General features: G+C 41.9%; 4 protein-coding genes across 4 annotated transcripts; 2 read left to right on the top strand and 2 right to left on the bottom strand.

Moving 5' to 3' along the window:
• The first annotated feature begins 2,939 nt into the window (after positions 1 to 2,939).
• Positions 2,940 to 11,895, top strand: LOC118645609. The gene is made up of 2 exons (XM_036287033.1): positions 2,940 to 3,763; positions 9,991 to 11,895. Exons 1-2 carry the CDS (start codon positions 3,741 to 3,743, stop codon positions 11,780 to 11,782), a joined length of 1,815 nt encoding a protein of 604 aa, XP_036142926.1. The 5' UTR covers positions 2,940 to 3,740; the 3' UTR covers positions 11,783 to 11,895.
• Positions 8,349 to 9,646, bottom strand: LOC118645610. Its single transcript, XM_036287034.1, has 3 exons — positions 9,105 to 9,646; positions 8,469 to 8,473; positions 8,349 to 8,361 (listed from the first exon to the last, which is right to left on the bottom strand). The coding sequence occupies exon 1, from the start codon at positions 9,612 to 9,614 to the stop codon at positions 9,123 to 9,125; it is 492 nt and encodes a 163-aa protein (XP_036142927.1). The 5' UTR covers positions 9,615 to 9,646; the 3' UTR covers positions 8,349 to 8,361; positions 8,469 to 8,473; positions 9,105 to 9,122.
• Positions 11,896 to 15,613: 3,718 nt separating the features above from the next.
• LOC118645722 lies at positions 15,614 to 16,874 on the top strand. Its single transcript, XM_036287416.1, has one exon. The coding sequence runs from the start codon at positions 16,312 to 16,314 to the stop codon at positions 16,627 to 16,629; it is 318 nt and encodes a 105-aa protein (XP_036143309.1). The 5' UTR covers positions 15,614 to 16,311; the 3' UTR covers positions 16,630 to 16,874.
• Positions 16,875 to 19,274: 2,400 nt separating this feature from the next.
• LOC118645595 lies at positions 19,275 to 19,649 on the bottom strand. The gene has a single exon (XM_036286983.1). The coding sequence runs from the start codon at positions 19,647 to 19,649 to the stop codon at positions 19,275 to 19,277; it is 375 nt and encodes a 124-aa protein (XP_036142876.1).
• Between the last annotated feature and the right edge of the window lie 3,542 nt (positions 19,650 to 23,191).

Here is a 23,191-nt window from a genome sequence, read left to right as displayed (position 1 = left end):
AGAGCTCTCGCCGCACGTCTTTATACTCGGCCGGGGACGCTTCCCCTTCCAGATGACGTTTCGCCAATCGGGAGCGTGCCCGTGCACGCTGTCGACGCGATCGCTTGGGGATACCCCCTCTCGCTCGCACGCGCCAATTGGAGTATGCCGGCGCGCTGCCTGGTCGCGGTGTCTGCGTTGCGCCCCACCGCTGATGTCCCAGCCAATCCGCGCATGGCGTGTCTCTGGGTGCTTCATCCCCACCATGGCGCTGTCTTCAGGTGTTGTTGGCACTCCGAGAGTGCTCGGGGATGCAATGTTATGCACCTTCTAACGCTTTGGCGAATTTTTTGGATTGCACTTAAAAGTGCAGATTTTCATCAAAGATTGCACTTAAAGTGCAGTTTCCTTAAATGTAACTTTTAGTCTAAAAAACTTGAAAATCTTATAAAATTGTAAAATATAGGCTATATGCGTAAGATAATAGAAACGTGGCGTTAAGCCTTAAGATAATTAGTCCAATTAAACTCATATTATAGCACACGAGCTGTGCTCCTAGCATTTTGTTAGCTACTGTAAATTAATGAACGAAAACTTGTTTCATGAGTAAATCGGCAAACAAACGATTATAATAATTACTACTAAAAGAAATATAGCCACTAGAGTGAGCATTACCGTGCAAGGTAGGTATATCATTATACTTAAAATATCACACGCAAACATATAGAAAAACTTTTAGAACGCTATCGTATAGACTTATATCTAAGATTGAGATTTATAATAACTAATACATGAATATATATATGACAAAAAACCAAAGGGTTAAACTAAAATGTATATGTCAACTATTTTGACTTGAGTCGCGCGCGCTGGTTTTCCGCCCGCTTTGGATTTGAAATAAAGATAGATAAAAGGTTAAAATAAACAAAATGAAATATTCGGGGTTGACCTCGTGTGGGCTTGCGCGTCCTACGCCTTGTCCTTCTCGGCTTCGGGTCGGGTCTCCTTCTGCGTTCTCGCCCCCTCCGGATGCCTTGGGGTACGCTGCAAGACTACGCTTATCACGCTTCTGCCTTCGATGGTCTTTTTCTCTGTCTTTTCGGCCACGAATAGTTTTGCTACGCCCGATGTTTGCCCGGATGTCGTCGCTGCTGCCGCCGCCAGACCAGGGTGCTGGGTGCTGCTGGTGGCCGGTTTCAAGGTTAGGTTAGATAGGTGCAAGTCACGATCGAACGTTCTAGTCGATATTCGCGACAGCGCGCCGGATTTCCGAGACGTTTCGATAGGATCGGCAAGCTCCAGACTGCTCCGGACATAACTTCCGGGTAAATGTTATCGTTTAAACTTTAAAGTATAATATGTTACCATTGTAAAGTAAAGTTTTATATTCTCCAGAACATAATATATTAAATTATTATTTAAAATGTGTTTTATTTGTAAATATTAATTAATAAATATATAAACAATTTATTATGTAAAAAGATAAATAATAAATATAAAAAAATATTATTTATAATAGTTATCTAAAAGGAATTCTAAAACTGGTCTTGAAGATATATATAAAAAAATGTCTAAAAGATATCTTTCGAGAACTTCTAAAAGATTTCTTTTAAAAGAGATTATTTAGATATCTTTGGCATGTCTAATTAAAAAAAGTAGAAATACTAGGGGGGTTCTAACTCGGGAGCTCCGAGGGTGGGTGCGGAGGTGCGGGGATTACTTGCTGGTAAAAGGGAGAGGGAGGCGTCATTTTTTCCCCACCAACGTGACGCCCCTTCCCCCTTTAACAGCAAGAGACCCCCGCACCCCCACACCTCCCCTCGGAGCTCAGGAGTTTTAGAACCAATATCCCCCACTCCACCCCACCTCACTCGCCCTTTAAGATATTAGGAACGTCACACAGTAAAAAATTTTGTGTTTTCATAGTTTTTAGTCTTACACTACGACTTTCGTCGTGTTGGGAGATATTTTTTACGTAATCCATATGTCACTTGTGTGTTGAACTGGGAGTAAAGAGATCTAATGGACTCTGAGCAATATTAGATTTTGAATTTTTTCTAATATCGCTCTGAGTCCAAAAAATCTTCCCCCTCCTCCTCACCGTTTTTTAAAATCACCACACAAATGAATTTAATTACGATGATATAGTGGCGAGTCGATCGGTGCATAAGAACACCTCGCATTCGCCAACGAAAAACCATTCACGTCAATAGCGTAACATGCCATTATGATTATAAAAAAATATTAAAAACAATTTGTCGAAGCTGACGCGTGGGGACTGCGATATTTGCCAATTAGATGGCAGTGACCGCGCACCCACACGTCATTTAAGATGATACGTGGGTGCGTGATCACTGCCATATAATCAGCAAATATCACCAGCCCCCACGTATCATCTTCAGCAAATCGTTTTTAATATTTTTTTATAATCATAATGGCATGTTTTGCGATTATGACGCGAGTTTTCGAGTGACGAATGGGAAGCGTGCCCATCCACCAGGCGACTCGCCACTTTCACTAACACAGTTGATAAGGCGATGGGCCATGTAATGAATAAAAGTACCTCGCTTTCGGAGTCAGACGCATTCATGTCGTAACTGTTTCCTCAATTGATAAAGTGTTATATTTGCGGAAAAACTTTGTTCAAGATCTCACGTGAGACCTCAATATTTACCAGTTTTTTCACAAATATAACAGTTTATCAACTGAGGAAAAAAGTTACGCACGAATGAGTCAGATTCCGAAGGCGCGGTGCAGTCATCCACCATGCGATCGATCGCATATATTGGTTTCACACGCGAAAAAAACTGAAATCACGGAAACGCCCGTCCCAACGGGGAAACGCTCGCCCCCGACGCGGAAATGTCCATCCCGATGGGTGGACGACTCGAGACTGACTGACAATGAGTAAGTACACCTTTCTTATGTGCGAGATGATGCGTACGTAGCGGAATCTTTTGTTGTGAGTGCGCGACACTCACACAAACTCTACTTGTAATAACGAGAAGGGTGTCGAGTGACACCTCGCGCGACGACACCGTCCGGCCTTGCTACCGGGCATCGCACCGGCCTTCACACCGGACATCACACCGAGCTACATATCCGGTTACTCATTTTGCCACCCGAAATCTCCTGATTTCCGGTGGAATGCGCCTAGCTAGCAATTGCTGGCTAAGCTAGTGCACGGGCCAAAGGCCCGTGACCGCGAGTGACACCCCTTGGTAACAAGCCGAAAGGCTGAGTATATAAAGACCGCGGAAAGAGAACGAGTGGGCTCATAATCAATAATAATAGCGACGAGTATATGTCGCTCGTCGAAACTACAAACTAGACGAAGTAACTCATCGTTCGGGTTCGCTAACGAAAACTGTACAGGAAGAATAAATATATATCTCTTATTATTAACTCTCGGCGTTATCTCTTGGAAACCTGATCCCGAGGAGTCATCGGCAGCGGTCCCGCACTGTATCCCGAGACCAGGGATACAACAAATTGGTGGCAGCGGTGGGATTCACTGCCGAAAAATACCGAAAAGGGAAAAAACGCTCCCTAACGGACTCAGCGCACAGAAGAAAACCGCCGAAGAGAAACATTAAAGCCAGGGCGACAATTCACCCGAGGCGCAACAAAGCCGACCTGCTGATTCTCCGAGACAAGGAAGGAAGATAGCATCGGACAACAGCGATAGCAGTGTTATCTAAGACGACACCGACCTACCGCAACGTGACGCACCAGCCACAAGCAGCTGAGCGACGGACAACATGCGGCGATACATCGCGGTAATGTAAGTCCACGAAATTATTTTGTATACCAAAAACCTTGTAATAAAAACGACACGCGAACCCGAATTGATTAGGCCCCCGGTAACACTATTACCGAAACGCGTACTAACGATAGCGAATGTCCGACGACAATAGCACACCGATAAGAAACGAATCGTGGCTATTCAGTAGAGCGGCGGCGCGATCCATACACTATCGCGAGTTAGAACTAGCGTGGCGAGCGGCACAGGCCCTCCGTGAGGATCGAGATAACGATCGCAGGGCCTTAGGGCGTCTCCTAGACGGCGATAGCGAGCTACCCGAGCACGTCATACGTGAGCGAGAATTTCCTTTCGGGGCCCTCGACGCCAGTTTATTTTCCACCGACGCAGTTGACGTGACAAGACGAGACCGCGTGGACAGACGGACGAGACCGTACGTTAGTCGCACTCCGAGCCGCGTATCTTCACGAGGTGAATTTTCGCTGACCTCGTACGATTCCGATATCTTTAACCCTGAAGAAATTTTCGAGAGATACGAAATGAGTACCAACGAACAAGCTCAACCCTCGGGAACTCAACAATCAGAGGCTCAACATTTCATAGCCGACGCAGAGCGGGAACTTCAAGAAATACACCATGAAATCCGCGAAAACCCAGTTGCACGAGCAGCACCCCCAAACGTAGCGCAAGAGAGAGACAATGAAGTCCGAGACACTCTGCGCGCGGTGATTCAAGAATTACCGTCGGTTACAAACAGACATAGACGCCGTACGGGAAACGCAAGTACACACTCAGCGCATTCACGACTATCGACCATCGCGACTCAGTAGGAGAGACACAACCTACGTAGATCACGATGATGTTCGCCACCAGCGAGGTCGCGGGTCCCTACCGTTAAAAGAAGCGCGCTGCATGATCCCTGAATTCGACGGGAATGCAAGTAAACTACAAGAGTTTCTAAGCGCCATGACATATGCGGTCGAAAACATCGATCCGAACGATGAGGTAACTCTGTTAGGAGCTATCCTATGCACCAAGTTGAAAGGGCGCGCAATGTTGGATTTCCAAACGCGAAAGATTCGCAATTTTGAACAACTAAGACAGGAATTAGAAGCGTGCTACGTGAGTAAAAAGAGCACCACACATTTGCAAATTGAATTTAATACTCTCAAACAAAGAACCGGAGAAAATGCACGGACCTACGGACTTAGAGCCGACAAATTAACAATGGATCTGTATGAGTCCATGATAGAGGGTCGACAACATTACACAACGGAAAATAAACGCGCGATATTAGATATCCTACAACAACAGGCGCTTGAGAATTATCAGATAGGGCTAAACGACGACACAAAAGCCGTAGTCAGATCGCGAGGATATGCAACGTTGCAGGATGCGATAGCAGCCGCGACCGCAGAAGAACGAATAAAGGGAACAACAGTTTCCCGCCCGAAACCAAAATATTATATGCCGGCCGCAGATAATTACAAAAATAAGCTACAATGTCGAAAGTGCGGAAAGTTAGGACACCACGGAAAAGACTGTCGCAACAGTCGTTACTCGAACCGGTTCGCATTACCACAACCTGATAAAACACGTATAAATGCCGTAGAGAAATTCTGCAAGCATTGCAAAAAACGTGGCCATACACAAGCCGAGTGTTGGCACTTGAACGGGAGGCCTCGCAACAAAACGCCATATCACCCTCCTCGACCACAAAATAATGGGAATAAAAATAACAACCCTAGAAAAGCGATCGAACCGCGTAAAAAGAAGAATTCCGGATCCGAGTCTAGTAGCGAAGACGAAAGGAAAACAGCCGGAAAGAAAGATAAGCGCGCTCAGACGTATCAGGTCGCGCAAGTAACTCGAGCCGCCCAGCCGAGCAGCGGCCTAGATCAAATCACGCTTCCGATACAAGAAACGCGCTCAGGAGAAATAAACATGCTTTTCGATTCGGGCGCAACCCTTTCACTCATCAAGGTAAAAAACTTAAAAGGGAAAACTCGAATTTCCCCCGAAAAAATCACCCTTGCGGGAATAACGGGGCACAAAATGTATACAATCGGAAGCATGCAAGCCCACATTAATATAGGCGAACAGGTATTAAGACATACCATGTACGTGGTCAAGGATGACTTCCCCATGGAGTACGATGGAATACTGGGACTGGACTTCATGAAAAATCACCGCGTGATCTGCGATTACGACAAACAACAATTGAACATCGCCGGCGTCACTTTCAAAATAAAACCTTACGGTAAGATAATTCTACAACCGCGCAGCGAGACTATTGTCCGAGCAACCACTAACCGAAATCAGCCCGGAGTAATCCAGGCGAAGGAAACTAAGCCCGGCGTATATATCGGACGATGCATGGTCAAGCCGAAGAATTTTGCATGCGTAATCAGCATCATAAATACCACAGATAAGCCGGTAGAGATACGCACGCCGCACGTGACAATAGAAGATCCCGACGAAAGTGATCATCAAATATACGCGGTTATCAACGAGGCGGAACGCGCGAATAAACTCCCACGAAGCAAACGAATCTGACAAACATTGCGTACCCAGCATCTCAATTCGGAAGAACGACAGGCACTCACACGGATATGCGAAGAATACCAAGATACCTTCCACCTCAGTGGAGAACCACTGACATGCACTGCAGCAGTGAAACACGAGATACGTACACAAGCCGACTCATCGCCGGTCAACGTACGGCCGTATCGCCTCCCCGCAAGGCATAAGGAAGAGGTGAATACACAGATAAAACAAATGCTGCATGATGGCATTATCAAAGCCAGCACGAGCCAATGGAATGCGCCACTGCTAGTGGTACCCAAAAAGGCCGACTCGTCTGGAAAACCGAAGCTCCGATCGACTTCCGAAAACTAAATGATCTAACAATTGGCGATTCTTTTCCCCTACCCAATATTGAGGAAATATTAGATCAGCTGGGAAACGCCAAATATTTTTCGACGCTAGACTTAGCGTCGGGGTATCATCAGATACCGATGGCTGAGCCAGATAAACAAAAGACAGCGTTCTCGACACCATACGGACATTATGAATATAATCGGATGCCCTTTGGATTAAAAAATGCGCCAGCCACATTCCAGAGGCTGATGAACTCGGTACTCATGGGAATTCAAGGACTCAGATGCCTAGTATATCTCGATGACATAGTGATATACGGATCGAGTTTAAGCGACCATAATAAACGCCTAACAGAAGTATTGCAACGCCTACGAGAAGCGAACTTAAAGTTGCAACCGGACAAGTGCGAATTCCTGCGCAAGGAAGTAAATTACCTAGGACACGTAATTTCCGAAAATGGAATATCGCCCGACCCGGCAAAATTGCAAGCTATAGAAGATTTTCCGGAGCCCAAAAAGGTCAAAGATATCCAATCATTTATAGGCCTGGCCGGATATTACAGAAAATTTATCAGCAATTTTTCCAAGATCGCGAAACCATTAACAAAACTAACAAAAAAGACGGAAACATTCGCGTGGACTGCCGAACAGCAAATAGCTTTCAACACATTAAAAGAAAAATTAACTACGGCGCCCGTACTTCAATACCCAGATTTTACAAAAGAATTCAACGTGACTACCGACGCCTCAGATTATGCAATAGGAGCCGTACTGTCACAGGGACCGATAGGAAAAGACCGTCCCATTGCTTACGCGAGCAGAATATTAAACCGCGCCGAGCAAAACTACAGCACGACAGAGAAAGAATTACTTGCAATAGTATGGGCTGTAAAACACTTTCGGCCATATGTCTATGGGACAAAATTCAAAATCGTAACTGACCACAAACCCCTTATATGGTTATTTAACGTAAATGACCCCGGATCAAGATTGATCCGATGGCGATTAAAACTGGAGGAATATGACTATGAAATTATTCATAAGGCCGGTCGAGCGAACGCGAACGCCGACGCGCTAAGTCGCAACGTGAAGCGGGAAGCTCACGTTACCAAAGCAGCTGATAGAATCCTCACACTAGACGAAGACGGCGAATACGCACGTGCATCTACAGAAGATGAAAAGGAAGAAGACAACGTATGCGAACCAGCGTACACAGAAGAAAAGAAAAAACAAATTCTATACGAATATCATGATGCACCTACGGGAGGGCACCAAGGAATTGAGAGAACAATAAAAAGAATACGATTGACACATAATTGGCCCGGATTAACGGCCGATGTAGAGCGATACATTAAAAAATGTGAGCTTTGTCAGAAAAATAAACTTTCTCGGAGAATAAAAGCCCCTCTTGTCGTCACAGACACGCCTAGCCGACCTTTCGAAAAATGTGCACTGGATATAGTGGGACCACTAACAATAACGAAAAATGAAAATCGGTACCTACTGACATTCCAAGACCATCTTACAAAATTTAGTAAGGCAATACCTATACCGAACCAGGAAGCAAATACCGTGAGCAAAGAATTTGTCACGAAAATCGTCCTGGAATACGGAACGCCAGAATACGTACTGACAGACCAAGGCACTAACTTCCTGAGCGAAATTTTCAAGAATACGTGCAAGCTACTGAAGATAAATAAAATTCAGACTACCGCATATCATCCCGAAAGCAATGGTATCCTCGAGCGATCACATCGGACCTTAGCAGAATACCTGCGACATTATATAAATAAGGACCAAACCGATTGGGACGAATGGATCCCGTACGCGATGCACACGTATAATACAACGCCTCATACGGCGACAGGGTATACACCGTTTGAATTAATCTACGGTCGACAGGCAGAACTGCCGACGGCCCTGACAAAACCGCCTAAACCTACCTACAACTACGACGATTACGCGCAGGAATTACGGGAAAGGTTAAGAGCCACTAATCGTGTCGCACGCGAAAATATAAAAGACGAAAAGGCCAAGGCCAAGACGCAGTACGATAAAAAGACAAAAGAAATAAGATTTAAAGTCGGCGAAAAAGTATTACTTTACGACGAAACGCTCCGACGCGAAAGATCGAAAAAACTCGACGCGCAATGGACCGGACCGTATACGGTAACCGAAAAACATTCTAATATAAACTATACAATAAGGCGAGGGAGGACAACGACGCGCGTACACGTAAACCGTCTGAAACCGTTTATTGAGGCCTAACCCGCGGTCAAAAGAGAGGATAAAAAACATGCTCACATGCACGCACATACACAATAAAAAGAAAAAAGAGAAATATAATAAATAAAAAAGAATTAGACTCACCAAAACGAAGACCGCCAACCAGGAACATAATCCATAACAGCAGAGGATACACTATACACTAAAACTAAACTAAACACTAAAACTAAACTACACACTACAAACTACTATACTACAAAGTATCTATACACGGATTAGTCAACCGCGTCCATGTCTGGATCCTCCGGCGAAAGATCCAGACGAGGCAAGTTTCCCTCGCGCAAATATTGATCCACGGCAAACTCGAACTCCAAATCGAGGTCACCACCGAATTCTTCACTATAATCATTAGTTAAAAAACGAGCAAGCAAAGGGGCGGGAATCAAAATTTCCCCAAGCTCGTCGGTCGGAAAACACTCGGAGAACACCTCGCCCTCCGCACCGGCGGGAACAAACATTTCGGACTCCTGAGAAAGGTCCATGAATAAATCTAAATCTCCATAAGGAGCACTATCAGGGTTTGATAAATGTTCAAACCCACTAACGAGCAATGGCTCAGCGGCACCCGTGCACTCCTCATCAACGGACAAAAAACTTTCGTCCAAAAGAGCCACAGTGTCAAGATCACTGAAATCGTCGAAACTGTTCTCACTCTCCTCAGCACTCTCTTCACTGGAAGACGCGAAGAAAAACTCACGACGAGACATGATTATGAAAAACAAGCAAACGCACGAACAGATAGCCGACAAGAGACTAAAGGACCGGATCGTCCAGAAAAGAAAAGACACACGAAAAAAGGTGTAAATAGATAACAGGATGCAACGCTAAGCATACGATAAAAAATGAGGAATCAACGAGATACACAGGCAACGGAAACGAAAATATGACACATTTCGAAGTGCGAAATGATAAACGATACAAATTGGAGAATTCTTTTCCGCTCCCATCTGAACTTGAGAATCCTTTTCCGCTCCCACGGTCCCACAACGATCACATATAAAAATACTTTTGTAGCAAGTAAAAATAATATATACAAAAAAAAAAAAAAAATTTTTTTTTTTAAATAAAACAAAATAATTACAGATTTATAATCTGGGTGACGCTAAGTTCCGCAGAAGACCCGGACATGAAGGCACCGTATGAAATAGAAAAATTTACGCACCATCCAGGGATATATTTTGAAAAGCTAGGAGGATTACATCAGGTTGAATCCTTCTGGAAAGTGGTCATCAAGATAGACGTGACGACACTATCAAAACGACTCGCACAGGTAGAAAAATACGTACGCAAAACGGATAATCTATGCAAAATGATAGCAGTCATAGGGAAAGAAACATGCGAAAATTTACACAGCGTTATTGAAAAAGGGTGTGAAAGAACTAATAAATTAATAGAACGCATAAACTCAACATACAATACAAGAATACACAAAAGAGGATTAATCGACGGGATAGGATCAGTCGCAAAATCATTGTTCGGTACGATGGACGCAAACGATGAAAAATTAATTAACGAACAACTAACGGTATTACACGACTCACAGGAATTAAACAAACACGCAATAAAAAACCAAATAAAAATAATGCAAGCCACTATCGCTCACATTGATAACAGTGAAAGAACTATCCGACAAAACGAAAATACTCTCGCGGACGCGACAGACAAACTAAGAACAAAATTATTAGAAGACGAACGCCAAAGTAACTTACACGAAAATTTTATAATAATTAACGCGGTACTGTCTGATCTAACACGCGACGCGGAAGACGTACTAGAATATTTAACGTTTTTAAAAGAAGGAATTCTGCATCCTCGGTTAACACCTATATCAATAATAATAGAATCACTTAAAGACGCTAGCTCGCAATTGCCCGAAGGACTCTACTTCCCATTCAGAATAAAAGAGAATGAATGGTCGACAATAGAGAAATTTGCGACAGTAGGCGCATACTGCGATCAAATAAATATATATACTATTTTACGATTCCCTCTAATTTCGATGCCAAAATACGAAATACTAAGTGTAATTCCGCTACCTATCCCAAGTCAGAACAACATTTTTTCGTTCGTAGAAATTAACAATCCCCTGATTGCAATAGACACAGAACAGCGTACTTACATAACCCTCGCAAAGAACGACCTGCGGAAATGCATAGAGATAAATACCGAATACCTATGCACGGAAAATCACCCCGTATATCGAATAAACCCAGACTCTATCTGCGAGATAAAAATGTATCTAGAAACGAAAGATCATTATAAAAATTGTAACATAAAAAATGCGACGTCGAACCACAGTCTTTGGATAGCGTTAAGTAATTCACACTCGTGGCTATACTCGTCACCACGAAAGCAAGTAATTACACTACATTGTAAAGACCATGGAAAAATAAAGGAAACAATTGAAAAAGTAGGTAAAATTACATTAAAAAATAACTGTAAGTTAGTGACAGAAAATACAATTATAAGATCACCCAAGATGTCACATGAGACAAGAGTAGAATCATATCTCCCTCAGTATAATATTTCACTACTACAGAAGCCTGGTTTAGAAAACGATACAGGTCTCAAAGAAATAAAATTAAAAAATATTATACCAAATCCGACGGAATTAAAAAATTCCAAGGATAAATTAGAGGAGATAGACAACGAACTAGATAAAAATTCAAGTTCGATTTTTCAGTCGCCACACTTTATTTTTCCAATGGCGACAAGCGGAACAACAATTGTAATAATAATAATAGCCGTAGTAATAGGATTTATTATAATAAAAAAGAAAAAACGGAATAACAATAAGCGGGTGACATTAGATATAGATACAGAATATACGATACCGAGATCTATCCTAAAACGAAGCAACAGCACACGTTTCTAACACAAAAAACATATATATATATATATATGTATATATATGTAATAGTAATTAACAACTATATGTAATAGTAATTATTATATATATCATATACAATTTGATCCATTATTTCCTGCGGGAAAAAACGTGGCATTAGTTTGCACAGCTCTACGTCTCGGATTAACAAAATTAGACCCATATATCACACGATATATCGCGTTACACCGGAACCAAAGAATCAAAAAACTTATTTCTGCAAATTTCGCTCACACACCGGATGTGCATAGCTGAATTGACTATGACCATATATGGCCCGATTTAGGGAATTACACCCCACCACTTCCATTCCTACGAGACTATAAAAACTGACGACCCAATCGAGCCCTAAAGACTCGATACTGTCGTTACGATAAACAAAGTTCAAGCTCAAGAACAACAGCAGCAGCCAGGCGGAACCAGCCCCGCAAATTACCCCGGTGACATAGAGTTTACAACACACACACCAACTCCAAGGACAGGATGAAAATTCCTGTGGAATTTGAACTCAGTCAGCCCATCGATGGAGTGCGCCCATTGGACCACCCAGAAAGATACGAAAGACTTCTACGAAGCATCTGCCTCCAACCAACAGAGAGATGTCTAGTGGAAACAGAGTTTCCTTGGAGAAGATGGTGCCGAAGCTGTTATCGCCAACGATACCGGCTTTATTGCACCATACGAGATCCATCGGCACACGGATACCGGACGCAGCTCTCACCTGACGAACATTGGGAAACGATCACCGAGTGTTTCAAATGCGGAAAAGTGTTAATGAACGTGTGCCCTGCCAGAAACTGCCGGAAGTGCATCGAGATATTCCTCGACGAAGAAGAGGCCGTAAACGAGACCCTGGACATGAACATGTTCAGTTTTGAAAGATTTTAAAACCTGTGTGTACGCGAATCTGAGAACGAGCAATACCAGCTACAAATGGTATGTAATTATTAGTATAAAACAATAAAGAAATAGCGATTAGTATATAGTTTTTCACTAAGGAAAAGCGATAAGATAGCGTAAACTATTAGTTGCGAAAACTCAGCCCCTCGTTTTCTTTCCAATAAGGGGGAGGGATGTTGTGAGTGCGCGACACTCACACAAACTCTACTTGTAATAACGAGAAGGGTGTCGAGTGACACCTCGCGCGACGACACCGTCCGGCCTTGCTACCGGGCATCGCACCGGCCTTCACACCGGACATCACACCGAGCTACATATCCGGTTACTCATTTTGCCACCCGAAATCTCCTGATTTCCGGTGGAATGCGCCTAGCTAGCAATTGCTGGCTAAGCTAGTGCACGGGCCAAAGGCCCGTGACCGCGAGTGACACCCCTTGGTAACAAGCCGAAAGGCTGAGTATATAAAGACCGCGGAAAGAGAACGAGTGGGCTCATAATCAATAATAATAGCGACGAGTATATGTCGCTCGTCGAAACTACAAACTAGACGAAGTAACTCATCGTTCGGGTTCGCTAACGAAAACTGTACAGGAAGAATAAATATATATCTCTTATTATTAACTCTCGGCGTTATCTCTTGGAAACCTGATCCCGAGGAGTCATCGGCAGCGGTCCCGCACTGTATCCCGAGACCAGGGATACAACACTTTCATCAGTCGGAAGTTATTATTTAGACGTTAGATAAGATAGCGCCAACGCTTCGATCGATACGACTTGTAAATAAGGGATGCGGTCTAGCGTTCTCTCGCGCGCGCCCTTACTCTCATTCGCCGCATATATATTTTTGCACGTTTTTACTTACACCAAGCTCATGATATTAATAAGGGAAGACGTGGGGAGGGGAAGTCGTGGGAATAATCTTACTCTTTGCTATCAGTGATAGACAAAATGTGTCGCCACAACAGTTAAAATTTTGTAAATAGAAACGCTGTAATTTTCTGTGTCGGCGTCGACTTATGAGGGGGGGACAATGCACGCAGTCGTGGAAGAAGATACCTTTTGAAATTTACTGAAGACAAAATAATATAAAAAAATCTGAGAAGTGGTGAATGATTCAAAATAAGAAACGTTTGTCACACCGACTGACGTTTCAACTGAATTGTAAATAAGGGATTCGTGGAAGGGATGCGGTTAAGCATCGATACCCGATAGTTGCTTGTAAAAATAGCGGCTCGCTATGAAATTGTATAGTTAAAAAACAAAATAACAAATGCTTCGGTTGAGACAAAATAATAAATGTTTCGGTTGAGACAAAGGGGATAAAAAAATGAAATATACAAAGAGTAGATGTGGGGAGGGGGAAGTCGTTGGAAAAAAAATCTTTGAAATTCTCTACTATCAGCGATGGACAAAATTTATTGTCCAAACGGTTAAAATTTGTAAACAACAATGTTATAATTTTTTGTCGGCTGCTAACTTATGAGACGCGTAGTCATGGGAGAAGATACTCTTGAAATCCATCGAAAACAAAATAATGTGAAAACTTGAAAAGTGGTATAGGATGAAGAAATAAAAGACGTTTGTTACACCGACATCTCAATCGCTACGAGCGATTCGCGGTTTAGCACCGATATCCAGCTCTTCGCAGAACTAGGAGCTTGCTTTGAAATTATATAAATAAAAAACAAAATGGCGAATGCCAATGTTCTGGTTGACACAAAGGGAGACAAAGGGTTATAGGAAGTATATAAATGGTCAGGAAATGCACGATCGCACAGTCGACGTGAAGCTTAAGATGCGAGCAAATCAGTGTGACGTGAAAAAAAATGACTTCGAATAAAGTGATGGTGGAACTTGTAGACATCATAGATGATGTCGAAGTGATAGACATTGCAGACGATGAAAACGAAGTGATAGATATTGTGGATGGTGCGAATAATGTGATAGACATTGCGGATAATCATCCGGAAAACTTTAATGTTGTGGACAATATACAACAAATGGACGATGCCCAGATAATAGGCGTTGTGAATGATATTAATTTTGAGGATATAATGGATGAAGAGAGTGTAGCATCGGAAGATAGTAACTACATTAGTAATGATTGCAGCGAGGACAGCGAGGATTATATCGATGCCGTTGAGAAACATTTGACACCTGCGGAAGTGCGTGCCATAACCGTAAGATCGAAACATTGTGGTATATACTTTTACTACACCACGGGTGGTACATATTCGGTGCCGAATGCATTATGCGAATAGCGGACACCGATTTCGGAATAATGTACGCTTTTAGTAAACATATTACTAATGCGTTCGGCAGGCTGGATGGAAAATATTGCTCAAATTGCAGACAGCCCATGTTTGTAATGATTCCCAGTAACTTGTGTCCGGTTTGCACAGTGTAAAGACTTATTAATAATTATTGAAAAAACAGTATTAAAAAATGGCACATTTCGAGCAAGAAGAAGAACATGAGCTGTTGAACCAAATTGACAGGGTCGCTACCTTGGGCGAGTGTTTTGAATGGTTGCAGTGGTGCGACGAGTGTATCTAACGACTCGAGGAACATAGCCGCATCAAGCGCCCTCGACTCAACGTTGGACAAAGACAATCTTTGGTGGCGAGAATCGCACGACTCGCGGGTAAAAAGACACGACTACAAAGACGTTTCGTGCACGTCGGTGGTAATACGCGAGTGACAACGCGGACAGACTCGTGTGGCGAGAGATTGACACCGCGTTTGAGAATCGCGTTCTGACAGGAGCGGTTATCAATGCAAACTATATTGAACCGCAAAAGTTTTTAGGAGACGCTGATGGTATAGTACTCGAGCGAGTGCGGGACGCTATCGAAAAACACAACTCTGTGAAAGTGAACACCGCATTCAATGGCGTATTTGTAACGGGTGACAAACGCGCCAATAAAAGTATTACCACAAAAACAGTGATCTCTTTAGAACATCAGACTTGGATGAGTGGTACGAGCGGTGTGTTATCGAGCCCACGTTAGCATCGCTTGAGGAATTTCAAGAACGTGATAGTGGGTGGGCGCTGTCGCGTATACAGAATTTGATTGTAAACGTGAATAAGTACAATTCTATGCGCGCGGGATGTCACGTGATATTACCGCGAGAAATAATGACGAAGCGTGCGGTTGTTAACGTGAAATCGACGGACATTGCTTGCTTCGCGTGGTCGGTGATAGCCGCTCTATACCCCGTAGAAAGAAATTCAGAAAGGGAGTCATCGTACCCACATTATACAAACGTTTTGAATTTTGACGACATTGAGTTTCCAATCGCATTAAAAGACATTAAAAAATTCGAGAGACTAAATAACATTTCGGTCAACGTCTACGAGTTCCAAAAGGATCAAACTGAAACGTATAAAATTCTCCCGCTGCGACTCTCCAACGACAAGAAGGAGAAGCATGTTAATCTGCTATACGTGCAAGATCCACGCGAAGACAACGTGGGACACTTTGCATGCGTTCAAAATCTATCCCGCCTGGTGGGCTCACAAATTAGCAGACACAAATGTAGAAAATACATTTGTGACCGGTGAGTAATAATTTTATAAACGTTGTATTAATTTTATAATAAAAAAATAAAAATTTATGCTATTTTTTTACAGATGTTTACATTACTTCAGTTCTGTGGAAAAGTTGGATGTCCACAGCGTAGAGTGTCAAAAAATGATCGACTGTGCCATCCAACTACCTACTGAAGACGAAAAATGGCTGAGCTTCCGCAACGTCAACAATAAGGAGCGTGAGCCGTTTGTCGTCTATGCCGACCTAGAGTGTACATTGGAGAAGATGGAGAAGAAGGATATGGAAATATCGTACCAACAGCATCATCATCATCATCATCAAGTATTTAGCTTGGGATGTTATGTACATTGTTCGTACGATGACGCATTATCGGGGTATTAGTTTCATCGCGATAAGGATTGCATCGCGTGGTTCGCTAAACAATTAGAGAAATTAGCGCATCGCGTAAAATCAATTTTATCTGCTAAGGTCCCCATGGAAACTTTATCAAAAGAGTAATGGGAAACATATCGTAACGCAAAGCAGTGTCATATTTGTGATAAGCCGTTCGCACCGGATGATACACGAGTGCGAGTTCATTGTCATCTCATCGGTCATTATCGCGGTCCCGCGCATTCGCTTTGAAACTTGTGTTATCAAAATGTGTTGTACATACCGGTAATTTTCCATAATTTATCCGGATACGATTCACACTTCATTATTAAAGAAATAGCCACAACATTCAAAGGGAATATCGATGTGCTCCCCGTCACAAAAGAAAAATATATTTCTTTTACGAAGCATGTCATAGGTACCGCCGATGAATTAGACCCACACGATCACATAAAATTACGATTCATAGATTCGAATAAATTTCTCAATTCTAGTCTTGAAAAATTGGCATCATTTCTTGGTAAAGAAAAACTAAAAATTGTACGTAAGGAATTTTCAAATTTATCTAACGAAGAATTCAATTTATTGACTCGTAAAGGTATATTCCTATACGAGTATGTTGACTGTGTCGTAAAATTGAAGGAAACGCGTTTGCCATTGCGCGAATTATTCTTTAGTTCCTTGACGGGTGATACCGTGTCCGAGAGCGATTACGCGCACGCCAAGAACGTATGGGATCGGTTCTCTATTCGAACGCTGGGCGAATACAGCGATCTGTATTTGAAAACAGATGTATTGTTATTAGCCGACGTTTTTGAAAATTTTCGTGACAAATGTGTCGAAAGTTATGGTCTTGACCCCGCACATTACTATACATTACCGGGATTCACGTGGGACGCTATGCTTAAATATACACGCGTCAATTTCGAGTTGCTCACCGACATCGATATGGTAATGTTTATCGAGCGCGGTATACGCGGAGGTCTGAGTCAATGTTCCGGCAGTAACGCGCAGGCTAATAACAAGTACATGTAGACGTATGACCCATCGAAACCATCGTCGTACCTTATGTATTTCGATGTGAATAATTTGTACGGATAGTCAATGTGTCAGCCGTTGCCCTATGGAGAATTTCGATGGTCGAAGACGTCTCAAATTTTGACGTAAACGCGATCACTGTTGATTCGCCCACAGGGTACATTTTCGAAGTCGATCTGGGGTATCCACAACATCTGCACGATCGACACACTGACCTACCGTTCTGTCCAACGCGCGATAAGCCGCCTGGCAAACGAGAACGTAAACTTTTAGCGATCTTGCATGATAAGAAGCGGTACGTCATACATTATCGCAATGCACTCGTCATGGTCTCCGCATAATACAGATACACCGTGTATTACAATTCGTTCAATCCACCTGGCTTCGCGATTATATCGAGTTAAACACACAATTTCGCACCCTCGCGAAAAACGATTTTGAGAAAAATTTATATAAATTGATGAATAATGCTGTATTCGGAAAAACTATGGAAAATGTGCGCAATCACGTTGACGTAAAACTTTTGACAAAATGGATAGGACGATACGGTGCGGAGGCAATGATCGCTAAACCAAATTTCCACAGTCGCAGTATTTTTGCAGAAAATTTAATTGCAGTCGAACTCCGAAAACTTGAGGTGAAATTCAACAAGCCGATTTATGTAAGTATGTGTATACTAGACATATCGAAAATTTGCTTGTATGAATTTCACCACGAGTACATGCTACCTTTGTACCATGACAAATTTAGAGTGATGTACACAGATACTGATAGTCTCGTGTATCACATCGAGTGCGACGACGTATATGAAAATATAAAACGCGATATCGCAAGGTTCGACACGAGCGATTATCCGACTGGTAACGCGTACGACATGACACTCGCGAATGAGAAAGTTCTCGGGCTAATGAAGGACGAGAACAACGGTGCAATAATGACCGAGTTCGCTGGACTCAGAGCGAAAATGTATGCGTTAAAAGTGGATGGAAAGAATGACACCAAAAAGGGTGTAAAGTGTAACGTTGTCACAAGAACGATAACATTCGACGACTACATGCGGTGTCTGCGAGATGAGATAGAGATGACGCGTCATCAGACGTGCATACGATCTAAACTGCATGAGGTATACACGGTACGTGAAACGAAAACCGCTCTAAGTCCATACGACGACAAGCGGTATCTCGTACCTGATTCGGTAAAGACGTTGCCGTGGGGGCATTATCAAATACCTTTATAATATATTTTTGTATTGTACAGGCATTTTATATTTGCGTTTTATGTATTTTATACTTTACATTTATATTTTAATGTCACATTTCACGTTTCGCATATTTTATAGTTTATATTTTATGTATTTTACGTTTATTTTATAATTTTACGTTTATTTTATAATTTTACATTTAACACTTCATATATTTTACGTGTTACACATATTGTGTATTTTACGTTGTATGTATTTTTAAAAATTATTTGATAATTTATGTGCAACGTTAGAAATGGACGATGGAAGGATAATAAAGATGCTTCATATATGTCACAAAAAATTATATATTTTTTTATATAATGTATGCACTACATTTTTTATATGTTTATAATAAAAATAATTTTTATACGGATTAAATAACATTGTCTTTGTGTATCCACGAATTGTGTGATCCATCGAATCCCAACCACTTGACATAAACCTGGTCTCCTTTCCTGCGCAATACTTTCTCTACCAGAAATACGTCCGGGTGAGTCGCGCGATGCAACTCATGTTCGTAAAACGCTCCAGAGATAGATGTTCCACGATAATCTTTGAGTAAATAAGTTACGGGATTGGTACGCTGCACCTTAACGATCTTGAACACCTCGGTTGTCCAATTTGGTGTGTAACCTTTCTCGAAAATTGTCTCGTACTTGCTCAAGCGTACAGAGTCGCCTACTTTGAATTTCGCTGGACCAGCAATCTTTATAGTGCTGTATACCGTATCCAAGAGTCTTTCAGCCATCACGGGTGTTACGTCTCTTGTAGTTACTACACTTGTAATTACCGTTGAGCGTAAACTTCCACATATCGTTCTTCAGCGTGCGATTAAAGCGTTCGACGACCGACGCCTTCATTACCGAGTACGTGGAATAATGGTTAATGTCATGTTTTTGCAATAGTTTCTGCACGTCAGCGTTGTAAAACTCCTTTCCCATATCGGTTTGTAAATTTCTCGGCTGTTTGCCGCTCTCTCGAATTATCTCAGCGATAGCGTTAGCTGTCTCGCTTCCACCTTTGCTTTTGTGTGGTATAACCCACGCGTACTTGCTCAACACATCGATGACGGTGAGTATGTAGTGGTAACCTTTGTTGAAACGAGTGGCACCCGTTTGGCCACGTCAATATTGGCCACGGTCCCGATTGGCCACGTCAATATTGGCCACGTCAATATTGACCACGTCAATATTGGCCACGTCATTATTGACCACGATCTCGATTGACCACGTGATGGATTGGCCACGAGTCATTATTGACCACGTCAATATTGGCCGCGCGTGATATTGCCCACGTCAATATTGGCCACGCGTTATTATTGGCCACGCGTGATATTGTTCACGTCAATATTGGCCACGTCAATATTGGCCACGTCAATATTGGCCACGCGTGATATTGCCCACGTCATTATTGCCCACGCGGCATTATTACCCACGCGTCATTATTACCCACGCGTCATTATTACCCACGTCAATATTAATCAATTTTTTTACTTAGCGTAAAAAGTTGCAAACCCATGTGGTGCAGAAAAATGCTTTGCACACAAACACACACACATACACACACACGGCGGGTGCAAGTGGGGCTTTCGGCCCCCCCTTCCGTACCCACCCCGTCTAAGTCGCAAACCCATATACAGTAATGACGTAGGCAATAGTGACGCGCGGGCAATAGTTACGTGAGCAATAATGACGCGTGGGCAATAATGACGTGGTCAATATTGACGCGTGGCCAATATTGACGTGGCCATTATTGACGTGGGCAATATCACGCGTGGCCAATATTGACGTGGGCAATATCACTCGTGGCCAATAATAACGTGGCCAATAATGACGTGGCCAATCCACCCCGTGGTCAATCGGGACGTGGTCGATAATGACGTGGCCAATATTGACGTGGCCAATCGGGACCGTGGCCAATATTGACGTGGGCAAATGGGACGCTCCCGACATATTCAGGATGATCCTGAGGACGTCCAGTGCTTTCTGGGCATAGAATCACCAGATGCCAAAAATCTGTACAGTGTGAAAATTGCAAATATTTATTAATATGAAGAAAAACCTTAATAAAAAACCTTATTTAGATAAACTTTAATGTCAATGATATTCGTTCTTCAGCAGAAATTGGCTCTCGAATCACTGTTTGTTTGGTAATTTGAGGAGCAATTAAAAACAATAGTTGTTCGAATTGCGTTGCTGTCATTCGAAAATAATTTCTAAATTGATTTTCTTCTAATGACAGCACCGGAAAAATCGCATGATAAAATTTATGAACATGTCGTTCTTGAAAAATTGATTCAACCCAAAAACGCTTTTTTCGATTAACTTTTACTTTTTTTTCTATTTTGTTTTCTAATTCATGAATCGCTAATGCTGCAAGTATTTTTTTTACCTTATTTTTCTTCTTTTTTTTATTAATAATTGTTGTGCACTTATTCAGCCACGCATGATATTTATATGCAAATGACATTTTCAATGTTAACACTACCTTAAGAGCACAGTTGACAGGAAGTCGACTGGATGTCGACTTCTAGAAGTTGACAGAAAGTCAACTAAATATCGACTTCTAAATAGTCAACTTCTAGAAGTTGAGGAAAAGTCACGACTAGGGTTGCGTTCGGGAAGCACATATATCCTGTGTGTTATCAGTGCTATTGCTCAATCTGCGTCATTCATTAGACGTAAAAGATTTCGTGCTTGAGCCGACAAGAAAAAAAGGATCGGCGTAGTTACTAATGCATCGGAAAACGAAACGTCTGCCAAATTATTTATTGAGTTATCATAAATTGCAGATGACTTAGAAATAAGAATATCACTACCATAATGATTTGTTTGAAACAGGAGGTTCAGAATCACGATAATAAAGCAGCAAATTACGTCTATTTCTTTGATGTTTTGGGAATTATCCCGAAAACTTTTCCTTATATTTAACAGAACGAGTTAAACATCTACTCATAACCTTAAAAATATACTTCCATTCATAATTTCCGCGTTTTTGATCTGAGGCCCTATTCTGTACCGGCTACTGACAACTATCGGCGTCGTTGTGCAGGTTTTTTGCCATATAAAATATCTGTGCAACGACACCGATAGTTGTCGGTAGGTAATACAGAATAGATACCCTGCATAGAGAGTGACTGAAATCTGACGTTTAAAGTTGACGGAAAGTCAACTTTTCGTTATGACAGGAAGTCGACTTTTAGTCGACGTTTTTTGGGTCATTCGCCGACTATAAGCCGACTTAGGCCGGTATTCATTGTTGCGCCTTGCGGTACAACAAATGATTTTTTGCCGTACCTTGCGGTGCGACAAAAGATCTTTCGGGATTCGTTACTGCCCAAGGAGTAGGAACTCGCGGAAAGAGGCGGCTTTTGTTGGCAGGGTCCTCAAATCACTCACTCACTCATTCTAACAAGGGAACCTCGCGAACTGTTACGTGCCTAGACACGATAAAAATTCTCTTCTTTAAAATATTTCTATCTAATCACTCTGTACAAACTATGTCTTAAAACTATCCCGATGTGTCATACCAGATCCTTACTTATTGATAACCTTTTCTATCTACGGTCTTTTTAAACTTAATATTTGTCTGTTTCCTCGTCCTGTAAACATCCTGCATCCCACCCAAACTATTCTTTATGACATAGATATCAATTATCAAATTCTCTCCTTTTTAAGAAATCAACCAATAGCTATTACCGCCTTACGAGCACTTCCTATGATTGGACGATGCTAATTCCGACTTTAATATAAGGATCCCTCTCGATGATTAGAGTCAGTCTCTGTACTAAACCACTAGAAGTTAGACGAAAGTCTGTAAAACGTTAGAATAAAATACTTTAAAATACCAGTGCGATCTATCTCTCACATTACGTGCATCTCACACGTAACAGAACCCGAAAATTCTAATTTTAATGAAACTTGGCATAAATGGAGAAAAAGTAAATACATGAATTTAGAAATTAAAAGTTGGTGCTTATAAACGGTTTAAAGGGTTGAAACCACCCTTCAAAAATGTTGAGTTTTTGTCTTTTCTTGATATATCTCGTAAACTAAACAAAGTATTAAAAAATGTTTCATACAAAAGTTTTACAGTATAAATACCTCTATTTAACTATGCTATTTATTTTTTTAAAAACAAATTTTTTTTTTTTTTTTAAATTTTTTTTGAAAAAAATAAATAGCATAGTTAAATAGAGGTATTTATGCCGTAAAACTTTTGTATGAAACATTTTTTTATATTTTGTTTAGTTTGCGAGATATATCGAGAAAATGCAAAAATGTCTCAACT

This window comes from Monomorium pharaonis, chromosome 5, assembly GCF_013373865.1.
Source record: "Monomorium pharaonis isolate MP-MQ-018 chromosome 5, ASM1337386v2, whole genome shotgun sequence".
NCBI lineage: Eukaryota > Metazoa > Arthropoda > Insecta > Hymenoptera > Formicidae > Monomorium > Monomorium pharaonis.
The sequence above is the reverse complement of the archived record's forward strand: the minus strand, read 5'-3'. Positions and strand labels throughout refer to the sequence as shown.